This window comes from Balaenoptera acutorostrata, chromosome 20, assembly GCF_949987535.1.
Source record: "Balaenoptera acutorostrata chromosome 20, mBalAcu1.1, whole genome shotgun sequence".
In the NCBI taxonomy this organism is placed as follows: domain Eukaryota; kingdom Metazoa; phylum Chordata; class Mammalia; order Artiodactyla; family Balaenopteridae; genus Balaenoptera; species Balaenoptera acutorostrata.
The window spans coordinates 19247020-19270332 of NC_080083.1; the positions used below are offsets into that span (position 1 = coordinate 19247020).

The following is a 23313-nucleotide window of genomic DNA, read 5'->3' on the forward strand; positions in this document are numbered from 1 at the left end:
TGTCTGGTTGGTTTATTTTATCTTTTGTTTATGTTTTTGTATTCCACATATGAGTGAAATCATACGATATTTGTTTCTCTCTGTCTGACTTACTTCCCTTAACATAATACCCTCCAGGTCCATCCATGTTGTTGCAAACGGCAAGATTTCATCTTTTTTTATGGCTGAGTAATATTCCATTGTATATATATTCCACATCTTCCTTATCCATTCATCCACTGATGGACACTTAGGTGGTTCTCATATCTTGGCTATTGTAAATAATGCTGCAATGAACATAGGGGTGCTTGTATCTTGTCAAATTAGTTTTTGTATTCACAGGAAATACAAAGAGGACCAAGATAGCACACCTAACTCCCTGTGCAATGACCTAAGTTATCGATACTTTTATTATTCTGTCTAATTACCTTTCACTAAGACCTGCTGTTTATCTTTCACTTTAAGAGGTTAGCCAATCCGGTTTTAAGTCCAGGCACAAGGGGGTGAAATGAGGATGTGTCGCTGAGGCGTGAACCCTGGAGTGGGGCAGGTTGAAGAAGATGGTTTCGAAGGTGGTCAAGAAATGGAAATGGAGGAAGACTGTCTGACTCGCCTCTAACCCTCTTCCCCATCTCTTATCTCACAGTCGCCAGCTTGATCTTGACTTTGAACCTAGGGGCCGCCTGGTGTAGTGGCAAGAGTCTGCACTGAACTTGCAGTCAGGTAGCCACTTGCCCACATCTGTTTCCACATCCGTAAAATAGTGATGGTAACGCCCCCTGCACACAGTTGTGGTAAAAGTCAAGTAACGTACATGAAAGTGTTTCTTATACTGACACAGTATAATTTCCCTTGCTCCACCCCCCCCCCCCGAGACCTCCCACCCCGCCCCCGCTCCATTGCCCACGTGCACATGCCCTAATGTCCCCTGGGGGAAATCTGTATTAATGGTCTCTATGTCCACTGGTCCAGTTGCTTTGATGTAGAGGAAATGCAAATCTGGCCTTTGTTCCCAGTGGGGAGCCCGGCCCAGCCCTGCCCTCCTCCCGCCTTCTCCCTTCTCGCTGCTTTCTGGTCCTGTTCCCTCGCTGCTGCCAGACCCAGCCCTTCTGAGGGTTTGCTGGCTTTTGCTTCTGCAAGGCAGACTGGCTTCACTGTGATGTCTGTCCACGCCCATAGCTCAGAGGAGGACTGACGTGCGTGTACACAAACCCCTCCCTGCTGGCCTCTGTCTCCTTGGAAAGCTGTTCACTAGCCCGTAAAAGGGCCCGAACACTTCAAACAAGTATGAACTCGGAATCAAATCAGGGATTTAAAACTGCGACTCAAATTCAGATCAACCTTCCTTTCTTTCCAGTGCTTGCTGCCTTCCCCTCTCTGGGTGCTTCCCACGGGCTTAACCCTCCTGCCTTAAACCTCCCCCTGGCGGCCACACCCCAGGGGGCTTCCGAGTGCTGGGAATGGGTCTAGAGTTCCTCTCCCCGCTGTAGAATGACAGTGACAATAGTTAAGCTTTATGTTCATTCCTTCCACAAGGGTTTATTGAGCACTTACTAAATGCCAGGCATTGTTCTAGGAACTGGATGTCAGCAGAGTAAAGTATAAGACAGTCAAGTCCCTGCTCTCGTGGAACTTACATTCTGAAAGGGGAGAAACAATAAACAAATATTTAGTGCACTGTCCGGTAGCAAAAGTGCCATTCAAAAAACCACATCAGGCCAGGGGAGTGTGGACAATGGGAGATGCTCCTTCAGATGGGGTGATCAGGGAAGACTTCTCGGTAGAGGTGACTCTTGAGCAGCCATCTGACCAAAGGGAGGGAGGGAGCCGTGGGAACAACAGCAGCAAGGAGTCCAGGAATATAGGGAATTTTAAAGAAGTGGATCCACCTATTTAACCAGCACGTAGATCAAGAGACGGAAATGAAGCGTGGATCCTGCCCTCCTGATGGCAACCTGTGCCCTGACTTTTGAGCAAAGCCCAACCAGGATGCAGGGTGAGCTGGGCATGTTTGAGGAATGTCAAAGAGGCCCCATTTTTTGGTATGTCATACTGTGATGAACACTTCTAAAAAAAACTGTGATACAATATACACGACATAAACTTGACCACTTTAATCATTTTTAAGTATATGGTCACGGCATTAAGCATATTCTCACTGTTGGGCAACCATTAGCACTACTCCTCCCCAGCATGTTTTCATCTTCCCAAACGGAAACTCTGTACCCATTAAACAACAACTCCCCATTCCTTTCTCCCTCCAGCCCCTGGTAACCACCATTCCACTTTCTCTGTGATGAACATTTTAAATGCATCATCTCATTTAATCCTCAAAACAACTGGAGGCCATAGGTTTTGCTGTCATGCCCATTCTCCAGATGGGGACACTTGGAGGAAACTGTCCAAGATCACACAGCTTCCAAGCAGAGGAGGCAGACCTAAGACCGCAGTTTCCCTGGCTCAGCTCCTGCTCTCAACCACCTACCTGGTGGGGGTGAAGGATGCCGTTCTGCTGTCCCTCTGATGGCCCGGAGGTGGGTCGGGAGGATTTAGTGAGGGTTACAGGCCATGTGAGATGCTTTTCTTGCTGAGGCAGCAGGGGGTTTTGGTCCTGCCTGTCTGGAAGGAAGGGGCTGCTGCCCAGAGCTATGGGTTGGGGGCTGGGGGGAAAGGTAGGTGATCGACATCTGTCTACCACACTCCCCCACCTCGGTCTTCGGAGCTGCCTTTCAGGGAATGCTCAGCTGCCCTGAGTGGATGAGCACGAGCATCTTAGGTGCTTGGCATCCAGCCTGCCAAGCAGCACTATCCCCATCTATTATTACTAGGACATAGCACAGCATTAGGTGCTGCAAAAGGAATCACCCAGGAGGATCAAATGACACAGATACAACTCTGCAGCTGGCATCAGAAGAAAAAGACAAAACAAAGTGAAAGGATATCACAATGGGACAGGCTCACTTCCAGGACCAGAGGAAGTGTATTTTTGAGGATGGGGTGCACACAGAGTTGGGATAGAGTGGCTCTAGCTATTGTAGCTGTTGCTGGGGCCATGGCAACCTGCTGTGTTCTGATACCCAGGTCACTGGAAGAGCTGGCAGTTTCCTGGTTTGAGTGGTCTGGGCTTTGATGCCAGGGAGTCCTGAGTTCCACTCCTGCTCTACCACTTACAAGCTGAAAGAGCTTGGGGAAGTGGCCTTACCCCTCCGAGTCTATTTCCTTCCTTGCAAACATAATCATACCATCTATTCAGGGTTGGTGGGAAGATCAAATGAGATAAGGCATGTAGGATGCCTAATCAGTGTCTGGTACATAGTTGGCGCTCAATAAATGTTCACTCCTTGCCTGGGTGGAGCACAGGCTTGCACCCACCGGCCAGGAACCAAGCCTCACCACGGTCAGCACCACTGCCCACCTGCTGGCTTCTCCTTGCTACCCATCGAGTTCAGTCCTTGATTTGGGAACTCTTGCTACACCATTTGATGTTCAGATTAAGTGGGGAGAGGCCGTATTGAGGAGTATTGGAATTGGGGTCAGCAGCCCGGCAACCCTCCCTCTTATCTTTTGTTGGGGGCACCTCCCTCGCATGCAGAGATATTGCAAGGCAGGATACTGCCTGTGCCTCGTCTCCTACAGCGCAAGCCGACAGGGCGAGGTCCTACCCAGGACTTTGAATCCGGAATGAAGGTAAAGCTGAAGGGAGGGTCACAATCATTTCAGGGCAGTGGCACCCAGCCCTTGGAGCCCCTGTGGTGCCTGCCCATGTCCTAATCCAGGTCTTCAGTCTCCCGCTGATTCTGTGAACACCCCAGATGTTTTCAACAAGATCCCTTTCCACATGGGACAAGCAACCAATTTCTATTGCTTGCAAGTAAAAACACTGAGTACTCACAAGGTCTTTTCAGATCAATCTGGGGGAACTTCAGGGGGCATTGGGATGGCAGGAGTTGCTAGAATGATGGGATACAGCTGACTAGGAAAGGCACTGGCTCAACCTTAGTGCCACCCTGTCTTCCCTACAGCTGGGTAGTGGGTGGTTAATTGGGGCATTTGCACCATCAGTTCCAGGCAGCAGCTGAGATTATTTTTTTTTCCATTTGGTTGTTTCTGTTTGTGTTGGTAAGTCTTTTCCACTTACAACCCCCGTGCCAAGGTTAAGGCTTTCTTTTATATCTCTCCCACAGAGTCACAAGTGTCTAAACCATCCTAGACAAAAATAGCACTCCATTCTTCTCATAGTATCCCCAAGACATGGAGACATTGTCCCCAGTCACCCATTCTGATGTTTGCTGCTTTGCCGTCAGCCCATTTTCCTTACACGGATTGTAACTTCTCCATGAAAGCCCTTTGGAGGGTAATAAAATCATTGCTCAGCCTTCTCATCCCTGAGTGCCAATGGTGTGTAACCTCAGCTCCCACAGGGCCAGGGCCTTAAAAGAACGCGAAGTGTGAGGGTATGTGCATACGGTGTATGTTGCACCCAGCAGGAAAGGGGGTAGGCCAGGAGAACAGGCCTGGAAATTCAGCCACCCTTCTCTTACTGACTGTTGCACCCAATGGAATATGGGCTGCATTTTGAGAGAGCTTATGCATTTTCTAGAGAAGCTAGAAATCTAGAGGTATAAGTAAAATTCCTGATTTTTTAAAATGTTGGCAACTAATTTGAGTTTTTAAAAACTGTAAGCCAAAGCAATACCTCTGTGGGCTGGATGTGGCCTAGGGGCTACAAGATTGCAGAGCCTGCATTAAGTGCCCGGGACCTGGTCTGCATCCTTCGGTACTTATGACCAGTACTGACCTGAGACTGGTTAACTGGGCCCCAGGCTTTAGTGGGTCCTGCCCTGGTCCTGTCTCTTCCTCACAGGGCTAGGAGTTCAAGAGCCAAGGGAGAATGACCATGATCCTTCTAGACCATGCTCCTGGTACTCTGGACTCTGGAAATCCCTGCTCAGACGGCCCCCAGCCTGCTTCCAGGGGCTGCGTGGACCTCCATCCTTCCAAGGCAGCCAGCACCGCCTGTCGTGGGCATCTTCAGGCCTGAGGGATGGCTCACTGCAGGGTGGGGGCTGTGTCCCTATGAACGCACTGTGAGTCCCCCTTTGGTATGGGATGGAGTAGGATTTGAACGGAAGGGGCAGGACTGCCAACCAGGGTCCTGCATTCGTACTCTTGCCCCTGGCCAGGCAGTTGGTAGGGGTGGGCCTGCTTGTCACTGCCCAGCGTGGCTCACTGATTACCACTGACCCTGGGCCCAGCATTGCATGCACCGTGGCATTTAACTAACTCGGGATGCTTACAAGTCGTAGTCCCTTTCACAGAGGAAGAAACCAAGGTACCGAGGAGTGAAATAAGTTGCCCACAAGCTAGTGAGTGGCAGAGCCAGGATTTAAACCAGACAGCGGGGAGCAGAGCAGACTCGCTCCCGACCCAGCCACACTGTGGAGACGCCTGGCGCTCCCCACCCCCACGGGACGGCCAGACCCTCCGCGTCCCCCTCCCCCCCTGCCACCCCCCCCCCCACCCCGCCACGGCCCGGCCTCCGCGGGGGCGCGGGAACCGCCTGTCGGGTCGCTGAGCCACAGCCTCGCAGCTGCCCGGGCCTTCCGCGGCCCCAACCCCCGGCCGGCCCCGGGGGCCTGGCGGTGACGGCGGCGCCTGGTAGCGGGGAATTTGGATGCTCGGCCGGCGGCTCCCCCGCCCGCACCACCTCCGGGGGTTTGGCCGCCGGGACTTATCTCGGTGCCTTCCCGGCATGCCCCGCTCGCAGGCGGCCGCCAGTCCCGCGCCCGGACTTTGCCATCGCGGGGGGCCCGGCCGCGGGAGCGCCCCCGCCTGCGTCCCGGAGCCGCAGCCTCAGGTGGGTGAGCCCGGCGCGCCGCGGAGCTGGGGACCGGGGCTCCCCGCGGGCCGCCGCCCCGGGCAGCCCCTTTGGAGATGAGTGCGCGGGGCGGGCGGGGGGTGCGGGAGAGGAGGGGGAGGGGAGCCCGGCGCCCGCGAGGGGGGAGAGGCGGAGCTGCGCGCCCCGGAGCCATCGAGCCCCGCGTGGCGCGCGCCGGGGCGCGTGGGGGTCCCTCCCTAGGTCCTGCGTGTGGCGTGGGTGTTCTGGGTGGCCGCGCAGGGGGAAGGAGGCGGGTCTTGGGTCTGTTTTATCCTTGTGGATTTAGAACCCGCTAGAGGGAAACAGGAAAACTCATCCTGAAACACACAGAGGAGAATACACAAAGAAAAAAGAAAACACACGAAGAAACACTCGTACAGACCGATCACGGAGGGAGACGGCAACAACTCACAGAAAAGCTCCTACACACTCAGGGAAACTCACCCGAAACGCACAGGAAGACAGGAAACAAAGCGGGTGGTCTTGGAGACCTGGGGCAGGGGGAGGGGAAGGGAAACACCGAGAAAGCAAGAGACGAGGGGAGGGGGAAAAGAGAAGGAGGGGTGGAGAGGAAAGCTGACACAGGGAAAAATGAAGAGAGTGAGAAGTGAGAGGAGGAGGAAGGACAAAGGGCTAAAGGAGGTAGTCCTTTAGGAGGGATAGTATAGAGAAACACACCTAGAGAAACTGACGCAGGACCCCTCCCCCCACAAACACAGAGATGCAGAGATGAAAAAGGTAGATCCCAGCCTTCTTACCCTTGTGGGCAGGTGAGCATCACGTGGGAGAGCAGCTCTGTGAGTCCTCTGAGAAGGCTTCCTTGGCACTTTGAGCCAGTGAAGTCCCCCTGGAAAACTCCTACTCATCCTTCAAAACACAACTCAGGCATCACCTGCCCTGGGAGGAAAGCTTTCCTAGAGAGTGTCATGTAAGCACTGGCACTCTGTTTTCTGTGTACTTCTGCATGTGACACAGGCACACGGAGTTGAAATGGTTTGTCTGCCTGTCTGCCTCTCCCCCCAGCTCCCCAGGTTTTGGGGCCCATGTCTTATTTATCTCCAATCTCCAGAATCCAGTCCAGTGCTTGGTGCATAGTAAATGAACAATAAATACTTATTGAATGATGATCAGGAGCATTTGGACCCTCCAAGACATAGAACATAGCATTAAATCCAAACAGAGAAGATGTACTGTCCTGGAGTCAGACAGAATTCTAGGTCAAAGCACCCTTTTTTGCAGGTGGAGAAATTAAAGCCCAGAGAGGGGAGAAGACTTGCTCAAAAGGACACAAGTAGGAGACCTGCAATGAAATAACATTGTGAATACATGCTTCCCTGAGATGCCATTGTTCCTCCAGCCTATGAGTTTAAGATAGGTGTGAAAGAACGACCTAAATGAAAACAGGCAGTGAATAGGCAACGAACACTTTAATACCAGTTGTAAGTTTCCAATGCTGAAACTCACAATTGAAACTTCCCCCGGAATTTTTAGAATCCTCTTTCCTCCTTAGAAAGGACAAGGGAGGTGACCGTCCATCTCAGTTTGAGTGGATGGCTTTCTGCTTCCTGACTACGTAAACTTGGACAAATTACTTAACCTCTCTGGACCTCAGTTTTCTCAACTGTAAAATGGGGATACTGATACCTACCTCATAGGATCGTTAGAAGAGTGAACACATACCAAGTGCCTGGCACAGAGGAGACCCTCAGGGACTACAGTTCCACCCTTCTTCTTAGGTGGGTGTTCTTTCATGCTCCTGGTGCAGATGTGAAAACAACAGTGCTAGTGACAATGTTTTCTTTTGTCCCAGGTTGAAAAGGCCATCCCCGTTTAATTGGGGAGCAAACGCTTTTAGTGATGGAAAAGATCAAATTTGGGGCATGACCTAAAATGCGTCTTGATTCTGTTCATGCCCTCAGGTCTCTACAGGTGACTTTGGGGAACCTAGCTGCCCTCCCCATCAACCCGCCAGCAGGGAAGACCCCACACCACCACACTACTTTTCGTTGCTTCTTTACCAGGCTGCTCTCCCCTTGTGTCTTTCCAGCTTCAGCCCATGTGGGGGATTGACCGGGACTGAGGGAGCCACCTGAAAGCATGGAGACCGTGGTGATTGTTGCCATAGGTGTGCTGGCCACCATCTTTCTGGCCTCGTTTGCAGCCTTGGTGGTGGTTTGCAGGCAGCGCTACTGCCGGCCTCGAGATCTCCTGCAGCGCTATGATTCCAAGTGAGTGGCCCAGGGAGGGGAAGGAGGAGAGAGGGGCTGTGCCCTGGGGCCCCGACAAAAGAAAAAGAAGTTTGGTGCTGGGCAGCTGTCGTTCAGCTTTTTATCTCTAAAATGGTACCCAAAGGCCGTCCTTCCCTATAAAGACCTCAGAGCTTAATAATGCTCCTTAAGCTCCCCAACATCCTGAGCCATGTCGGACTCTGTCTCTGAACATGTTCACCTAGCACAAATCTAACCCAAACTTGGCCACCTCACTTAGCATTTAGACAGGCCAAATCCCTTTCCAGCCAAACTCATGGGAACAGAAATCCAGTGCCCACACATTCCAGCCACACATCTAAGCAACAGACACTTGGGGCTACGAAACCCCAGCATAGGATCGCCTCTCTCTCTGCTCGGATTTCTTCATGATGCTCTTCATGTGAAACATACTTTGTAAGCAAGATCCCATTTTCAGTTTAGGGATATTTTAATTGATAGATCCCATGGGACCCTGGCCACTAAACCCTTAGTTTCTCTTACCCCTCTATCTGAATCCTATCAGCATCTCTGTTGAGTGGTTAATAATTAGTAAATGCCCACCTGTATGACCCAGGAAAGCTCTGCTGTGGCGTCTCATGTTTTCAAGAGCCCTGTTGTAAAGTAGGAGGTACTTTTACTTCACCCGCTTCTCTAGTATAACTAGGAGGGGATGGGCTCGTGCCGGTGGACCAAGGTCGCTCCCAGGAGTTGATCCTGCAGAACAAGTACAGGTCAGTTTGAGTAACAGGAGCTTTAGCTTCTCCATAAAAGGTAGGTGTGGAGGGCAAATAAGTTACAAACGGATGTTATTTTGTCCCAAAGGAGCAGCCCTGTCTAGTACATCTTTGTAACTCTTGTGGTGGTAGCCCTGCCTTTCTCTTAGTGACGCATCTTGTTCTGTGTCACTTTTCTTGTGTTTTCGTGCCCCTACTTCCTTGACTCACTGTCTAGCCATGTGCCCTGCCCACAGTGCAGTCCCACTAGCCTCAGGTTTGGCTCCAGCACAAGTCCCTGCTTGAACTTACTCACTCCCTTTATCCTTTCGGGCGGATATGTGGACCTCGATGAGGAGAGAGTCAGCAGCGGTCGCCCATCTTGAAACCACTTAGCTGGGCTTTCCTTCCAGGCCCATCGTGGACCTCATCGGCGCCATGGAGACCCAGTCTGAGCCCTCGGAGCTAGAACTGGACGATGTCGTCATCACCAACCCCCACATCGAGGCCATTCTGGAGAACGAAGACTGGATTGAAGATGCCTCGTAAGGCCTTGGGGACCATTTGCTTTCCTGCAGCCGCCTGGGGATGATGACCCAGGCTCCTGGGTGCCCTTGCGTGGCCTCCTTTTCCAGAGCCCTCGACTGAGCGCCCAGGAGTGTTGTGCCACTTGCTTCTCTTTCCCCTGCCTTCACTGTGGAGGGAACTTAGAATATGACACCACGGTGCTTGTCCTTGCTCTCCCCATTTTGTAGACCTGAACACTGAGGCCCATAGATGTGTGGCAGAGTTGTTCTAAAGTCACCCTGATGTGCTTGGGTTATTCTTGGGGCGCCTGTGAATTTGACCCTCAGGCTCCAGGGATGCTGCCTTTGTCTCCGGTGTCCCTCGGAGATCCCTCCACCCACCAGGAGATGCTGTAGCTTGAGAAGAGTGTGCCGCTCCCTTTCCTGTCACTCAGCCGTTCATTCACTGGGCAGATGTTTACAGGTGTGATGTGCGGGCTCTGGGCCAGGCGCTGCAGCTATGGAACTGGCGGTGGAGGCAGAATTCTACTAAAATACAGTATTTCAGAAATGATGGAGGGGGGGTCTCTGTGCGCGGTGCAGCGGACACGCGGAGGAGGTGGCGTCTAGAGCTGCCTGGCCGGAGGTGGGGCTGGATTTCGTGAAGGCTTTCCCAGAGTGCGTGCCTTTTGTCCTGGGTCTTTTTCTGGCCACACCGTGCGGCGTGCGGAACTTCCCCCACCAGGGATCGAACTCGTGTCCCCTGAAGTGGAAGCGCGGAGTCTTAACCACTGGACCGCCCAGGCTGAGGATACCGGGAAGGATTCCCTGGGTGGAGGGAACAGTCTCAGAAGCCCAGAGCTCTAAAACAGCATGGTTGGGTGCGGGAGAGGAAAGGGAAAGACGGGACAGAAGGTGCCTCCTGGTTTAGCTCCTGGGCTTGTTCGTTTTATCGCTGAGGCACCCCTGTTCTCAGGTGGTGTCCAGCTGTGCCCACTGGTCAGAGCTGGATGAGGCACGGAGGTGGTCGCTGGAGGGAGGTGGGCCTCTCAGGAGGAGCACTGACAAATGCTTCTTGTCTCCCCAGGGGTCTCATGTCCCACTGCATTGCCATCTTGAAGGTAATACTCTGCGATTTCCCCAGGAGAATAAGGGGTGGCCACCAAAGCATCCATGTCCACAGACTGTCCGAGGGGAAGGAACTTGGGGAAGAGCGCTGACCTGTGCAGGAGGCCTTTTGTAACATGCCTGATGGTTGGAGTTTCTACTGTTCACTTCTGCTCCCCCTGGATGGTCTGCTCTGCTTCAGAATTCTCAAGGCCCTTTCCACATGGTCCTCATACAGGCAGTCGCTAACCCCATTTTCACTGACCATGGAGAAAGCTGTGTGCAGAATAGAGACCATGTTTAGGGGGAGACGGGGCTTCTCAGCTTCTCCTGGGCACTTTCTTTCATGAACAGAGAGCTCAGCCCTCGACAGCAAGTTGAGTTCTGTATTGGGGCTTCTGCAGTTACTAGGAAGTTCCTCACCAGCCCTCTTTGACTGTGACGGTAGTCAGCCAAACGGGACAATCAGTGTTAAAAAAAAAAAGCCAAACCGTGAGTACTTCAACCTGAAGGCAGACTTTTTTCTTCTAATGCCTGCAGCCTCCAGGACAGGGTGGAGAGTTGCATCCAATTTGCATTTGGGGAAATTTTTATAGTTTGGGGTAATTTTTATAGTTTCGGCATTTGGCTTTCAATTCTTGCCTCACGCTCTCCTACTTAATAGGATAATAATAATATTGAAATGTTTGGCCAATGGCAAATTGTTCATTTCAGTAACCTGGCTGGCGAACCACACATTTCTCTCTCTGTCTAGCAATTATTCAAGATTTCAAAAAAGACAGCTTTAAGTGTCATTCAGTACAAAATATTAAAAAGTCTTTCATCCCACCTCTTCAGCTGTTCTCTTGGGGGACAAAGAAGAGCCTGGTGGGACATTGTTGTCCCAGAGTCCAGGCTTATTATTGAATTCCAAGAAGCTCTTGGGGTATAGATATGGTTATAGATGGAGATACATGGGTCTAATGTCTAGAGCAATGACACCATATTACATCCCCCTTCTCCCAACCGGGATGTGTCCTGGCTCTGGGTTTTGTCCCCTGCCCTTGCCTATTGGAGGAGGGGGAATGAATGACAGCTGAGGTGTGGGTTAAATCAGCCAGAAGGTGTCTTATTGGATTGGACTCAGTGGTCCATCCTGAGAGCCTTAGATCAAAGGAGAGCCTCTCATCTCCCTCTTGGGATCCCGAGGCCCTTTTGCTTGGCCACATGCCCTTGAATCCCTGTGATGGGGCCTCGAGGGAAGGGCCCGGGCTCTCTCCTCGGTGGGCTGTTGGGCTTCTTTCTGCCTCTCTTTTCCAGCCCCAAGTATAAGGCAAGTGATGGAACTTCTTTGCCAGGGCTTGAAGCACATCCAGGTTCTGACATCGGGGAGGCGTGAAAGTGGGGAGCAAAGCTTTGGGGGCGGCCAGCATTGTTGGTGGATGATGAAAAAGATCACGTGTCCTGGTCTTGCTGTTTTCCTGCTTTTTTTCCCAAGGCCCTTTTATAATCATCTTGACAAACATGTGAAAATGCTACCCTAGAAAAGTGTTGAAATAAGTTCCACTTTTGGAGGATGTGCTTAAAGGGAAAAGTTGCCCTTTGTCCGGCCATAGTTCTGAGGGTGCCCGTGGAGATCTTTATCGTTTTGGAAGACGAAGCTAGGAGGTGAAGGAATCGAGACAGAAAATAGGTTTTTGCCCTTAAGTGAGAAGGTGAAATTAGAGCACATGATTTTTCTTAGACAGATTATTTCGGCTCAGACTTCTCTAAGCCGAAACCCTGACCCTGATCTGAGGTTCCCACCCCTCTCTCCTCACCCGGCCGTGTCCTCGGGTTTGCCTCTTCCATCCCATTTCCTCTCATCTCTGTGTACTTTTCACTTCAATCTGTCCGTTAGGTTAGGGGGCCCAGCTGTGAGATGGGGGGCGTGTTTGGCTTTGTGGGGTTGGCAGAAGCCCTCGGTGGGGCTGGGTCCCTCCTCATCACCTCTCTCCTCCCTGCTGCGGTAGATTTGTCACACTCTGACGGAAAAACTTGTTGCCATGACAATGGGCTCAGGGGCCAAGATGAAGACCTCAGCCAGTGTCAGTGACATCATCGTGGTGGCCAAGCGGATCAGCCCCAGGTGAGGTCCCCATACTCCTGGGGGAGGGGGTGGGGAGGGGCCGGCAGCTGGGATGGGGGAAAGACCAGGCTCTCCTGAGACACTCCAGGGGCAACTTGAGTGGTTTATGTCCTACACATCCCCAGAGCACCCAGGACGGTGTAGACGCTGGGAGGCTTTCAGGCTAAGGTGGTGTCAAACGGCTCCCCTCCCCTCCAGAGTGTCCCCTCCTGTAGGCTTTTTGGGAAATGCCAGCATATGACTAGTGCTGAGTGGCTCCTTCTTCCTGGGTCCCGTGCCAGCCGGGGCTGCTTTCCTTCCTTTTGCCACACCTTCTTCCTGGGCTCTGGGCCAGCAAGCACATTTCCCACTGGTGCCCACAGCCCTGTGTGCAGTGACCTCGTGGCTGGCGTCTGTACTGTAGACCAGCTCCCTGTCTCTGTGCTGTCACCCCCGGCCCCATCCAGAGCCCAGCCAGCAGCCTCCGGGACTGGGTGGGAGGTGAAGACATCATTCAGATCTCCCAAATTCCAGGCTGTCTGCAGAATACCATGTGGGAGGCAAGGAGCAGGATTGTAGTCAACAGCTCCACCCCCTCATTTGGGCTCGATCTTGTGAAGAAAATAAAGCCCTTCTCTTAGAGGGAAGGGTGGTACTAAGTTGGTGCTGCCATCTGGTGGCTGGCATGTGGATGTGCCTGAGTTGGGAGTTTTTCCCAGTTCAGGATGTTTTCTTTATCAGCCTCGGAGTTTCAGGGGTCCTCGCTTTCCACGTTGCCGTGGCTTCGGGTAGATCACGAGGAACCAGCCCTTGGAGGGAACATGAAAGAGTTGGTACACTTGAACTCTGTCCAGGGAATTCAGTGAGTTGAGAACGTGGGAGGGAGATAATCCAGAAGAGTTCTTGGCTTTCTCTGGAGCTGCCCCGGTTGGGTATGGCTACTTGAGTGGGATCAGCCTAGGTCGGCCCTTGGCCTGAAGACCCTCCGACCCAGGCTCTGGGCAAGCACCAGACCTTCCTCTGGCCTCCCGTGATTGGTAGAGGCTGCATTGCTCATGTCTGCTGGACCTTCCTCATGCTTCTTGTTACTTCTGAGAGCCATCCCAGGGGCCAAACGAATTCATGTGACCCCAGGTTACAAGGCAGCATCGCCAGGAGGGCTCGGAGGAGGAAAGAGATTGAGATTTCTGAGTCCCATTGAAGTCCTGGGTGGTCAGGATTAGCAATGGTGCTAGAGCCAGGGTGTGGCATCGCTCAGAGGGCAGACCTCACCTGGTGCTCACTGGCCTGTCCTACAGAGCACCTTGGATTGCTTCCAGAATGATCTCTGCCATAAATCAATCAGGGGCCTTGCTTTGTCTTTTTGCCCTCACACTTCTTTCTCCTTCTGGCCGTTTTTTGTCTCCACTGTTTTTCTTGGTCCATCTATTCCATATAGTGTGTTGATAGCATATAAGTTTCAAGAAGAGTGGCTTCAGCTGCAGGGCAGAGAAAGGGGCCGGCTAAGATGGGCACTGAGTGACCACACCTCTGTACTTCCGCACCAGCCCCTCAGTCCCAAGACAAGGACTTTCAAGGGCATCTGTTTTCAAGTGCCTTTGGGAATCAAACAATACATCGTTATTTTTTGCTTCTTGACTATCAGGTGGTCCAAGAGCAAGGATTTGGATGAAAACCTTGAACCATGTAAATAAGGATGAATAGTAGCTCCTTCTAGAATTTGATTAAAAGAAAATTAACCATGAACTGTACCGTGTGCTAAAAGAAATCCAATGGAGTAGTTTGAACCCAAATTAAACTTGGAGATTTTTTTTTAGTGTTCTATATAACTACCTTTAACCATTTTTAAAAAATTAAATGTAAAAGTAATAAACACTTGTAAAAGTTAAAACGTTGCAGAAAAAGAGTATCTGAAAAGTGAAGGACCCCCTAATTCCACCCCATCCTAATTCCTGGAGGTAATCACTGTTGACTGGTGAGTATTCCTCCAGACTGCCCCGGCCCACTGCATTTCACAGCTTTTGTTTATTCATTTTTCCGCAAATGAGATCAGTCAAACTTTACATATTGTTTGGCAATATGCTATTTTAATGTAGTAGTATATCTTTTTTTAAAAAAAATACATTTATTTATTTATTTTTGACTGCTTTGGGTCTTCGTTGCTGTGCGCGGGATTTCTCTAGTTGCGGCGAGCCGGGGCTACTCTTCGTTGTGGTGCGAGGGCTTCTCATTGCAGTGGCTTCTCTTTTTGCGGAGCATGCACTCTAGGTGTGCGGGCTTCAGTAGCTGTGGCACGCGGGCTCAGTAGTTGTGGCACATGGGCTTAGTTGCTCCGCGACATGTGGGATCTTCCCGGACCAGGGCTCGAACCCGTGTCCCCTGCATTGGCAGGTGGATTCCCTGGCGCCACCAGTGAAGTCCAAATGTAGTCGCATATCTTGAACATCATTCCAGATGTGCGAACTTGTACTTTTTAGACCATTGGAGCTAAAACAAAACCAGAAGAAATATTCTCTAAACTGAATCTTAAGTCTTTCTGTTAAGTCCCTATCTGAGAATGCAGTTAAAGTCCCTAAAGCCTGGGTCTGGAATATCAAAAGAGAAGCATAAGGATAAGGAAAGAAAGGAGAGAAAAGGCCGTAAGAAAAGCGAAATACTGAAAACCTTTTGCCTCCCCTCAGAGTGGACGATGTTGTGAAGTCAATGTACCCTCCATTGGACCCGAAGCTCCTGGATGCCCGGTGAGAGGGGTGGAGTGGTCGTGTGTCTTTTCATGCTGGAGGCTCCCTGTGTTATCAGATCTGTGAGGTCGGCTGTTCAGGTTGCGGAGGAGAGAGCTGTTTTGGTGGGTTCCCAAGGCTGCCTGGGCTTTGGGTAATGGTCAGCCAACCAGTGAACGAAGCCTGGCTGGATGCTGACGGCCAGGGCTCTTCCTGAAACCCCAGAGGAGGAAGAGCCGGTCTTAGATTTTGAATTTTTGTGATTAAACGTCCACCCAGGCCAAGTCCTATCTGCACCTTCCCTCCCTCCCACTTCCCCCATAGCTGTCTCTGCTCTTTGGACGCCGGAAGCAGACATGCCTCAGCTGTGAGTGCCGCCCAGTGGGTTGCTGGTACGGGTGGTGGGCAGGAAATGAGAATGCAAGTGACAGGTCAGCTAAAGCTGTGTTCACCTTCCACAGGACGTACCCAGGAGCCCCTGTCTCATGATCCTCCCCTAACACGCAGAGTGTACTTAGGCTTTTGAGATTGTTATGTTCCTCTACGAGTTATAAACCCACTTAAAAAAAAAAACATGTTCCTTTGTCTCTCAGATTTATATGACTGTTTCATAGGCCCACTGTGTAATAATTGCCAGACAGGCTGTGGGTCACAGCAATTCAGTTGGTCTCTCCGCCCCACTCCTATTACTGCCCAGCTGTGTTCATGGGCTAGTCATCTGCAATGCATTCCCAAATGCATCGTGCACACTCACTATATAGAAGATATTCTGCACTGAATCTTTCAATACTGAAAAGCCTCCTCCTCAATTTAGTTTGCAATTAAATTTTTTAGGATGCGGTAAACCAGCCCTGGCCCTCATTGATTCAGAATCATTAAGTGATGCCCAAGGTGGGGTATGAATATCCTGTCTTCAACGGGGCAACAGTTGGGGATGTGCTTATCCAATTGACTAGATCCAAATTGTCCCACAAAACCCTCTTCTGGGAGATGTTAATGGATGTGTTGCAGAAAGTGGGCTCTCAGTCTTAAATAAGTTAGTGAGACTCAGGGTATTACATTCTCCCCTTAGAGATTTATCACGTGCATCACCTGAGAAGGGCTTCAGTTACCTTTGTTTAACCCAGACGTTCCCAACTTTCTTTGAGCCTTGAACTCTCTTTAAATTACATACTCAGCAACCTCCTAAGGACGGGACTCCAGCTTGGAGAACACCAGTCTAGACTCTATCCCTTTGGGCTTTGGGGCAAAGTCCCTTAGATCCTTCGGAACCTGATCCTGTTGTTTTTTCTAGGACAACTGCCCTGCTCCTGTCTGTCAGTCATCTGGTGCTGGTGACCAGAAACGCCTGCCACCTGACCGGGGGCCTGGATTGGATTGACCAGTCGCTGTCAGCTGCCGAGGAGCACTTGGAAGTCCTTCGAGAAGCAGCCCTGGCTTCGGAGCCAGATAAAGGTCTCCCAGGCCCTGAAGGCTTCCTGCAGGAGCAGTCAGCCATTTAGTGCCTACCAGCCGGCAGCTGGTCACAGGGCCAGCCTGCTGCCATGGCTGGCTGGCTCAGCTGTGCCTTCTACTTCTTCCTGTAGAGTTAGTTCTCCACAGCTGGGGAGTCCAGCTGTGTGTGTGTAGTAAAGCAGTCGATGCCTCTGTTGTAGTTACAAATGGTGGCTGGTGAGTGGCAGTCTAATCCCACAGTTAGGGGAGATGACAGTCACCATCTGTACAGCAGAGCTTTGAAAACTGGAGGACTGTAAGCTTTATTTAGCTCACCTAGTGTTTTCAAGAAAATCCAGCCACCATCTAAGAATCAGGAGGTTTCACATTAAATCAGAATGTCTGGTTTCTCTCGAACAATCAGAAGTTGAGGCAACTCTGATCTGCATTTTCCACAGAGGACAATCAATTGGAACTACGTAGGAGTTGTCTCTCTTGACAATACTTGTACTCTCTCACCTGGCCTGTTTCATTTATTTGTATTATCTGCCTGGTCCCTGAGGCATCTGGGTCCCTCCTTCTTTTTACAGGTTTGGGTTTAAAGGTGAGCAACGTAGAGTTGATCATTCCCTTTTTATCATTATGCCTGCAATTTTACCTAGCTACCACTAGGTGGAGAGTAAATGTATACTTAGCTTTCCCTCAATTGTGTGGTTGTTTAGTCAAATTCTGATGCACGGTGTGTGGCGGGACGTATTTGAGGACTGAGGGTGGAAGGAGAGAGGCTAAGAATCCCAAGGATGCCTTGTGTGTATGACTCAAAATAAGATATTCAGAGACCCTCCAGAGTTAAGGCAGAGGTGAAGATAACCACCATGAAGTATTGTTTCCACACTACCAATGACATCCATGAAAGATGGGTCCCCTTTCTTTTGGTATCTGCTTGTTTGGCAAGTACTGAAAGATGAGGGGCATTTTTATGACTTGAGACCTCTGGGGGACCCAGAATCACAATTGTATAATCCAGACTGCATCCAAATTCTATAATTTCCATCACAAGCATATAGGAACACCTGAAATACTTTTTTTCCTCCCAGGATCTCAGAGCCAATCTCACTCTTGGGAGAGGGCCCTGGCTTGGGGGCTGCCTTGGTTCATATCCTATGCTGTTAAGCATGTTTGCAGCTCCATGTCTGTTCCCATTTCATTTTCTGTGCCCTAATTCAAGTCAGCAAATCCCTCAGCCTGATTCTAGAGAACCAGGAACCCATGTTCCCAAGTCCAAGATTGGGGCCTTGTTTATCATTGAGATGTGTCATTCATCCAATTTCATTCTCTCCTGAAAAGCAAGATGCTTCTCTCCAGCACAGTGCACACCAATTCCCACTTGGGGAGGTGGAGTCAGGAGAGGGAAGCTGGGGCTCAACTCTCATGGAAGGATAGAGGGATTCCGGAGGACGGGGGAGACACCTTACTGGATTGTCCACTCCCATCAGCCCTGAACACGTGCTAGGTAACTTTCCTGTCCTGCTGGTGAGCTGTGAATGGGCAGTGTCCACAGAGTCACTGTGACTTTTCCATCTGTGACCTCCACCGATAGATATCCAGAGTCCTCCTGTTTTTGTCTTTTCCCCTCCGTTTCAATACCTGCTTTCATAAGCAGACTGGAAACCACCATGCTAAGGTTGCAGTGGCTGCCATGGTTGTCAATGTCCCTGCATTTTAACCTGGACCAGAGCCCTAAGCCAGAGAGAGCCCTTAATCTCTCAAATACCATCCACAAGGTGTGGGGTTAGGGGTGGAGAAGTTTCCCAGCACCACCTCCCATCTCTGAACCCTGGCAAGTCCTGGCCCACCTACTTCCTCAAGCTCTGAGATGCTGCCCTTTTAGTAGTGAGAAGAGGTGGCTGAAGACCTTGGAAGTGTCTGCTAGGCTGCAGGATCTCCGATTCCGCTGCTGTGTAGCCTTTCTTTTGTTTCCAGTGCAGGACAAATAAGAAGTCTCTGGATCAGGTTGGTGTTGGTGACTGATGGTTGAGGTGGAAGCACTGTCTTTGGGGTGGGACTCTTCTAGCCCTTTGGGAGTTGGTTGAACTTGCCTCCTCATTTGGGAGGGACTGGTTGGCAAGCACTGGGGATCCAGCCAGGTATGGTTTCCCAGACGATGGACACATCCTGAGTCCCTAGTTCACTAGTGTCTGTGTATATTGTCATAGATCTTTTCCTCCATGATTTTCTTCCATGACCCCCACCCCCTCTTACCCTGGAGTAGGAGCATCAGACTCAAATTCTGAATGAAGAAGGAATTAGGGATAGGAATTGAGGGTGAAAAGAGCAAGGTCTTTGAAGTCAGACTGAATTAGATTCAGATTTGGGCTCAGTCATTGACTGTGTGAGCTTGGACAAGTTTCTTAACCTCTCTGGTCCTTAGCTCTCTCACCTGTAAAATCAAGGCTACTGTCTCATTGGGTTGGTATGTCAATCGCATGAAGCAGTGTATGTGAAATGTCCAATTGTGTGCCTGGTACTGATTAACCAATGCTAATACTTCTCTCTCCAAAGTCCCCCGTGCCCTGATGCAGCTGATTGAGATGGTGTCACCCCAGTTACCATGGCTCTGTCTAAGCTCTGTTCATGAGCTCTGGAACCAAATAGCCAAAATTCTGGAATCACTGGCCCAACCTCGTGCCCGCCCCACCCCAAGTATGTTCACAACAGGAAGGCAATCAAAGCTCTTGGCCTCTTATCAGTGTTCCCAGGGTTGACTGCCCAAGCTTGCATTCCTCCAGAGCGCAGCCCAGAGTCTCCTCCAGCTTGTGAAATCTCCCAGACAGAACACGTGTTCCTGGCATCCGACTTACCCTGGTGCTTACCCTGACTGCCACATTCCAGGAGTTCCTTCTCTTCAGAGACCCTTTCTACTCCGTGTGGCCACATGAGCCTGATCTTTAGAAAATGACTTATAGTTCAAAGCCCCTGAGTTGCGTTATGACCTTGGACACTTTGGGAAAGTGTCAAATGAAGAATTTCCATCTATTTCCTCCTCCCTCTGTCCTCCTCTCCCTCCCTTCTCTTCTTCTCCCTCCCTCCACCCTTCTCTCCCACAAACAAGTACTGTTTACTTAGGCAGAAACATAGTGCTAGGTGCTGGGGATATGGAACCAAAGCCACAATACCTAGCCTTAAGAAGCAGAGACAAGTGAGCAGTTGATTGAAACATGACTGTGGCCAGTGCAATGAGGGAGGGATGCCTAGCCGGGGGCCCCTGAGCGGGCACGGGACAGGGAAGGGGCGGGGTCGAGATAGGGAAGAAACCTGGGAAGAGCTGATGCCTGAGTGGAGAGTTGACAGAGTGTTATCGAGGTGTTCGGGGCAGACTGGACCACATGGGAAAGGTCCAGGGCCAAGAGAGCATGACTCATTTGAGAACTGCAGGTGATGGGGAAGGGCTGGAGGGTGGGCTGTGAGGGTGGGGTTGGACAGGTTGGCAGATCATGGAGGGTCTTAGAGGTTATATTAGGGAGTTGAAGCTTTATCCTGAGCATACTGGGGACCCTGGAAAAGGTTTAACTGGGGAGTGATTTGGTCAGATTTGCAATTTAGAAAGAGTCATTTACTTCATACCCTATGACGTTAGACGTCAAGACCCATAAATGTGCCTGATGCCACTGAGCACATGTTTCCTGCAGAGTCTGAGAGGCTCATGACTCAATCATGGTAGGAAGGCAGGGTGGAGGAAGAGGGAGGCGAGGCGTTAGAACAGAATGGGCCGGGGTAGTAGTGAGGTCGTGCTGGATCTCATCCTGGTAGGTAGTTACAGTGTCTTTGTATCAGAAATGCTGATGAGCAGTTTTGAGGATTTGCAGCGTCACTGGGTCCTCCTTGCTGTCTCATTCTATCTGTATTTTATCATCCCCATTTTACAGATAAGGAAACCAAGGCCTAGAGAAACCAGTAACTTTTGTGGTGTTATTAAGAATGAGAGCAGGGGGAGTTCCCTGGTGGTCTAGTGGTTAGGTTTCAGCGCTTTCACTGCCAGGACCTGGGTTCAGTCCCTGGCTGGGGAACTGAGATCCTACAAGCTGCGCAGCATGGCCAGAAAGAAAAAAGAAAAAAAAGAATGAGAGCAGGAACTTCAACTCCCCACCTGGTATTCTTTACCATCACTCCTGCCTGCCTGGGTTCAGTGGGTGGGGAAATCCACAATATGAAGGAAACAGCAGATCTCAGAGTTATTCTTTTCTCTTCTAGTTCTAGTGTTTTTCATTAAAAAAATTGGTGATCATGACCCATAGATTAATTTCATGGCCCACTAATCGGTTACAACCCACAAGATGATAGGACATGGGCACTAAAATGAGGGCTGGGGCATGGGTGAGGTATTCTCTCTCCATTCAAAACGGCTTAATTTTATCCTTTTTAAGTAAAACATGCATTCACCAGAATAGTGGCAAGAAAAAAAATTTATGGTGCAACATGGAATAATGAATTTATTACATGATTGATTAGTTCAGGAGTCATCTGTGGAGCATCTACATGGATTAAACCCTGGAATAAATAAAAATATAATGCCTCTCTTGAGATGCATATACTCTAAGGTAGAAAGAAACCCATCAAGAGTCATTTTCAATCTAATTCAGTAAGCGCTGGGTAAGGGAACGTGTGTGTAATGAGAGCACGGAGCAAGGGCACCAACCCCAGGTTGCGAGAGTTTCCCGAAGGTGATGCTGTCTCAGAAGAATTGTGAAGGAGGAGTAGGTGTTACCTGGGAGAAGAAGATTGTGTGGGATAGTAGATGATGGAGGTGGAGGAGGACAGAGAATCGAAGAAGGGCAGTCTTTGCAGCCGGCATCCCATGCTGGGCTTGGGGAATTATTGCTGCAAGTGTCAGAGGGGAGGGGGGGGCGCGATGGGAGATGAGACAGGAGAGGAAGGTGAAGACCAGAGCCTGGACTTTTTTCTTTAGGTGGTAGGGAGCTATTGAAAGTTGAAAAAGTGCTTACTTTTTCTTGGAAAACAATCAAATGATCTCCACACTTTTTATTAAATTTTTTTTTATCTCCTCACTTTTATCTGCCTTTAATGTTATCCGAAGTTGATAGATGAACCATCGTTAGCATTGTGTTAATTTGTGTTTCCCTGACTACTGGTGGAGTAAAGGATTTTTTATGGGTTTATTAGCTCTTTGTACTTATTCATGTCCTTTTCCCGTTTTTCTTCTGGGATTTTAATATTTTTCTTATCGATCTATATGAGCTCTTTATATATTAAGGATAACAACCCTTTGTCATATTTATTGCATAGACTTTCCCCAGCCTTGTCATTTGCCTTTTAGTTTTGTTTAGAATGGTTTCTGACATCCAGACATTTTAAATTTGGTGTTGTCAAATGTATTGATTTTCTTTCCCTTAGTGACTTCTTCCGTTGCTTTTATGCTTAGAAAATCCTCTCTCATCCAAGATCAAATAAATAGCATTGAAATGTTTGAAGCAGTGAAGTGCCGTGGCCGTGGGTGAATGATTGATAATAATATTCACAGGTTAGAGGTTGTGGTAAAACAAACAAACCAGGCTGGAAGAAATCAAACCTTCATTTATTCACCCCAAACCCAGCTCAAGGTTAAAGGTAGGAACCAGAGGGATCAAAGAGTTGGATGAGGCTGTTGGGGAGAGGCAGAGAGAGTCTTGAAGAACTAGTAGGAGGTGGTCAGCGTGGGGAGGAAGCTACATGTCCCAAGTTAGGTATGGAGGAACATAGCGTGTTTGGTTAGTATCTAACATGAGAAGAAGCAGGGATGGGAGACGGGGTTGGAAAGAGAATCAGGGAGAGCCAAGCAGGGCCCATAAACTAGGCTCACTGTGTTCTGAGAACATTGAAGACATAATCCAAATAATTCTTGGTGCCTCATGGAACCATTTCATTTGAGGAGGCATAGCCTGGGAGTCAAAAGTAACTGGAGGGCTTCCCTGGTGGCGCAGCGGTTGAGAGTCTACCTGCCAATGCAGGGGACACGGGTTCGAGCCCTGGTCTGGGAAGATCCCACATGCCGCGGAGCAACTAGGCCTGTGAGCCACAACTACTGAGCCTGCGCGTCTGGAGCCTGTGCTCCGCAACAAGAGAGGCCGCGACGGTGAGAGGCCCGCGCACTGCGATGAAGAGTGGCCCCCGCTCGCCGCAACTGGAGAAAGCCCTCGCACAGAAACGAAGACCCAACACAGCCAAAAATAAATATTAAAAAAAAAAAAAAAAAAGTAACTGGAAAGGAAGACCGATGACAGACTTGACCATGGCACTAGTCTGCTTTCCCTAGGACGAGATTGGGCGGGTTCAGGATAGTATGGCCGGATGTAGACTGCACTCCCTTAAGAGACTAGCCTCTCTCCGTCTGGACCAGATGGTGGGGAGATAATGTCATCTCTCATTCTTTTTTTTTGGCCGCACCGCGTGGCATGTGGGATCTGCAACCAGAGATTGAACCCGTGCCTCGTGCCCCCTGCAGTGGAAGTGCAGAGTCTTAACCACTGGACCGCCAGGGAAGTCCCTGTCATCTCTCATCCTTTTTCCCTCTCTTCCCTGGTGCCAGGAGGGAGTCTGGGTTTGGGTCCTGACTCTGCCACTCCAGAGCCATCTCCTTTCCCACC

The 23313-nt window shown here is 50.2% G+C and overlaps 1 protein-coding gene across 1 annotated transcript; it reads left to right on the forward strand.

The window, feature by feature from the left end:
• Window positions 1-5532: 5532 nt before the first annotated feature.
• On the forward strand, window positions 5533-17378 carry TMEM98 (transmembrane protein 98). The gene is made up of 7 exons (XM_057536522.1): window positions 5533-5836; window positions 7905-8085; window positions 9233-9364; window positions 10413-10446; window positions 12424-12539; window positions 15200-15259; window positions 16533-17378. Exons 2-7 carry the CDS (start codon window positions 7955-7957, stop codon window positions 16738-16740), a joined length of 681 nt encoding a protein of 226 aa, XP_057392505.1. The 5' UTR covers window positions 5533-5836; window positions 7905-7954; the 3' UTR covers window positions 16741-17378.
• The last annotated feature ends 5935 nt before the right edge of the window (window positions 17379-23313 follow it).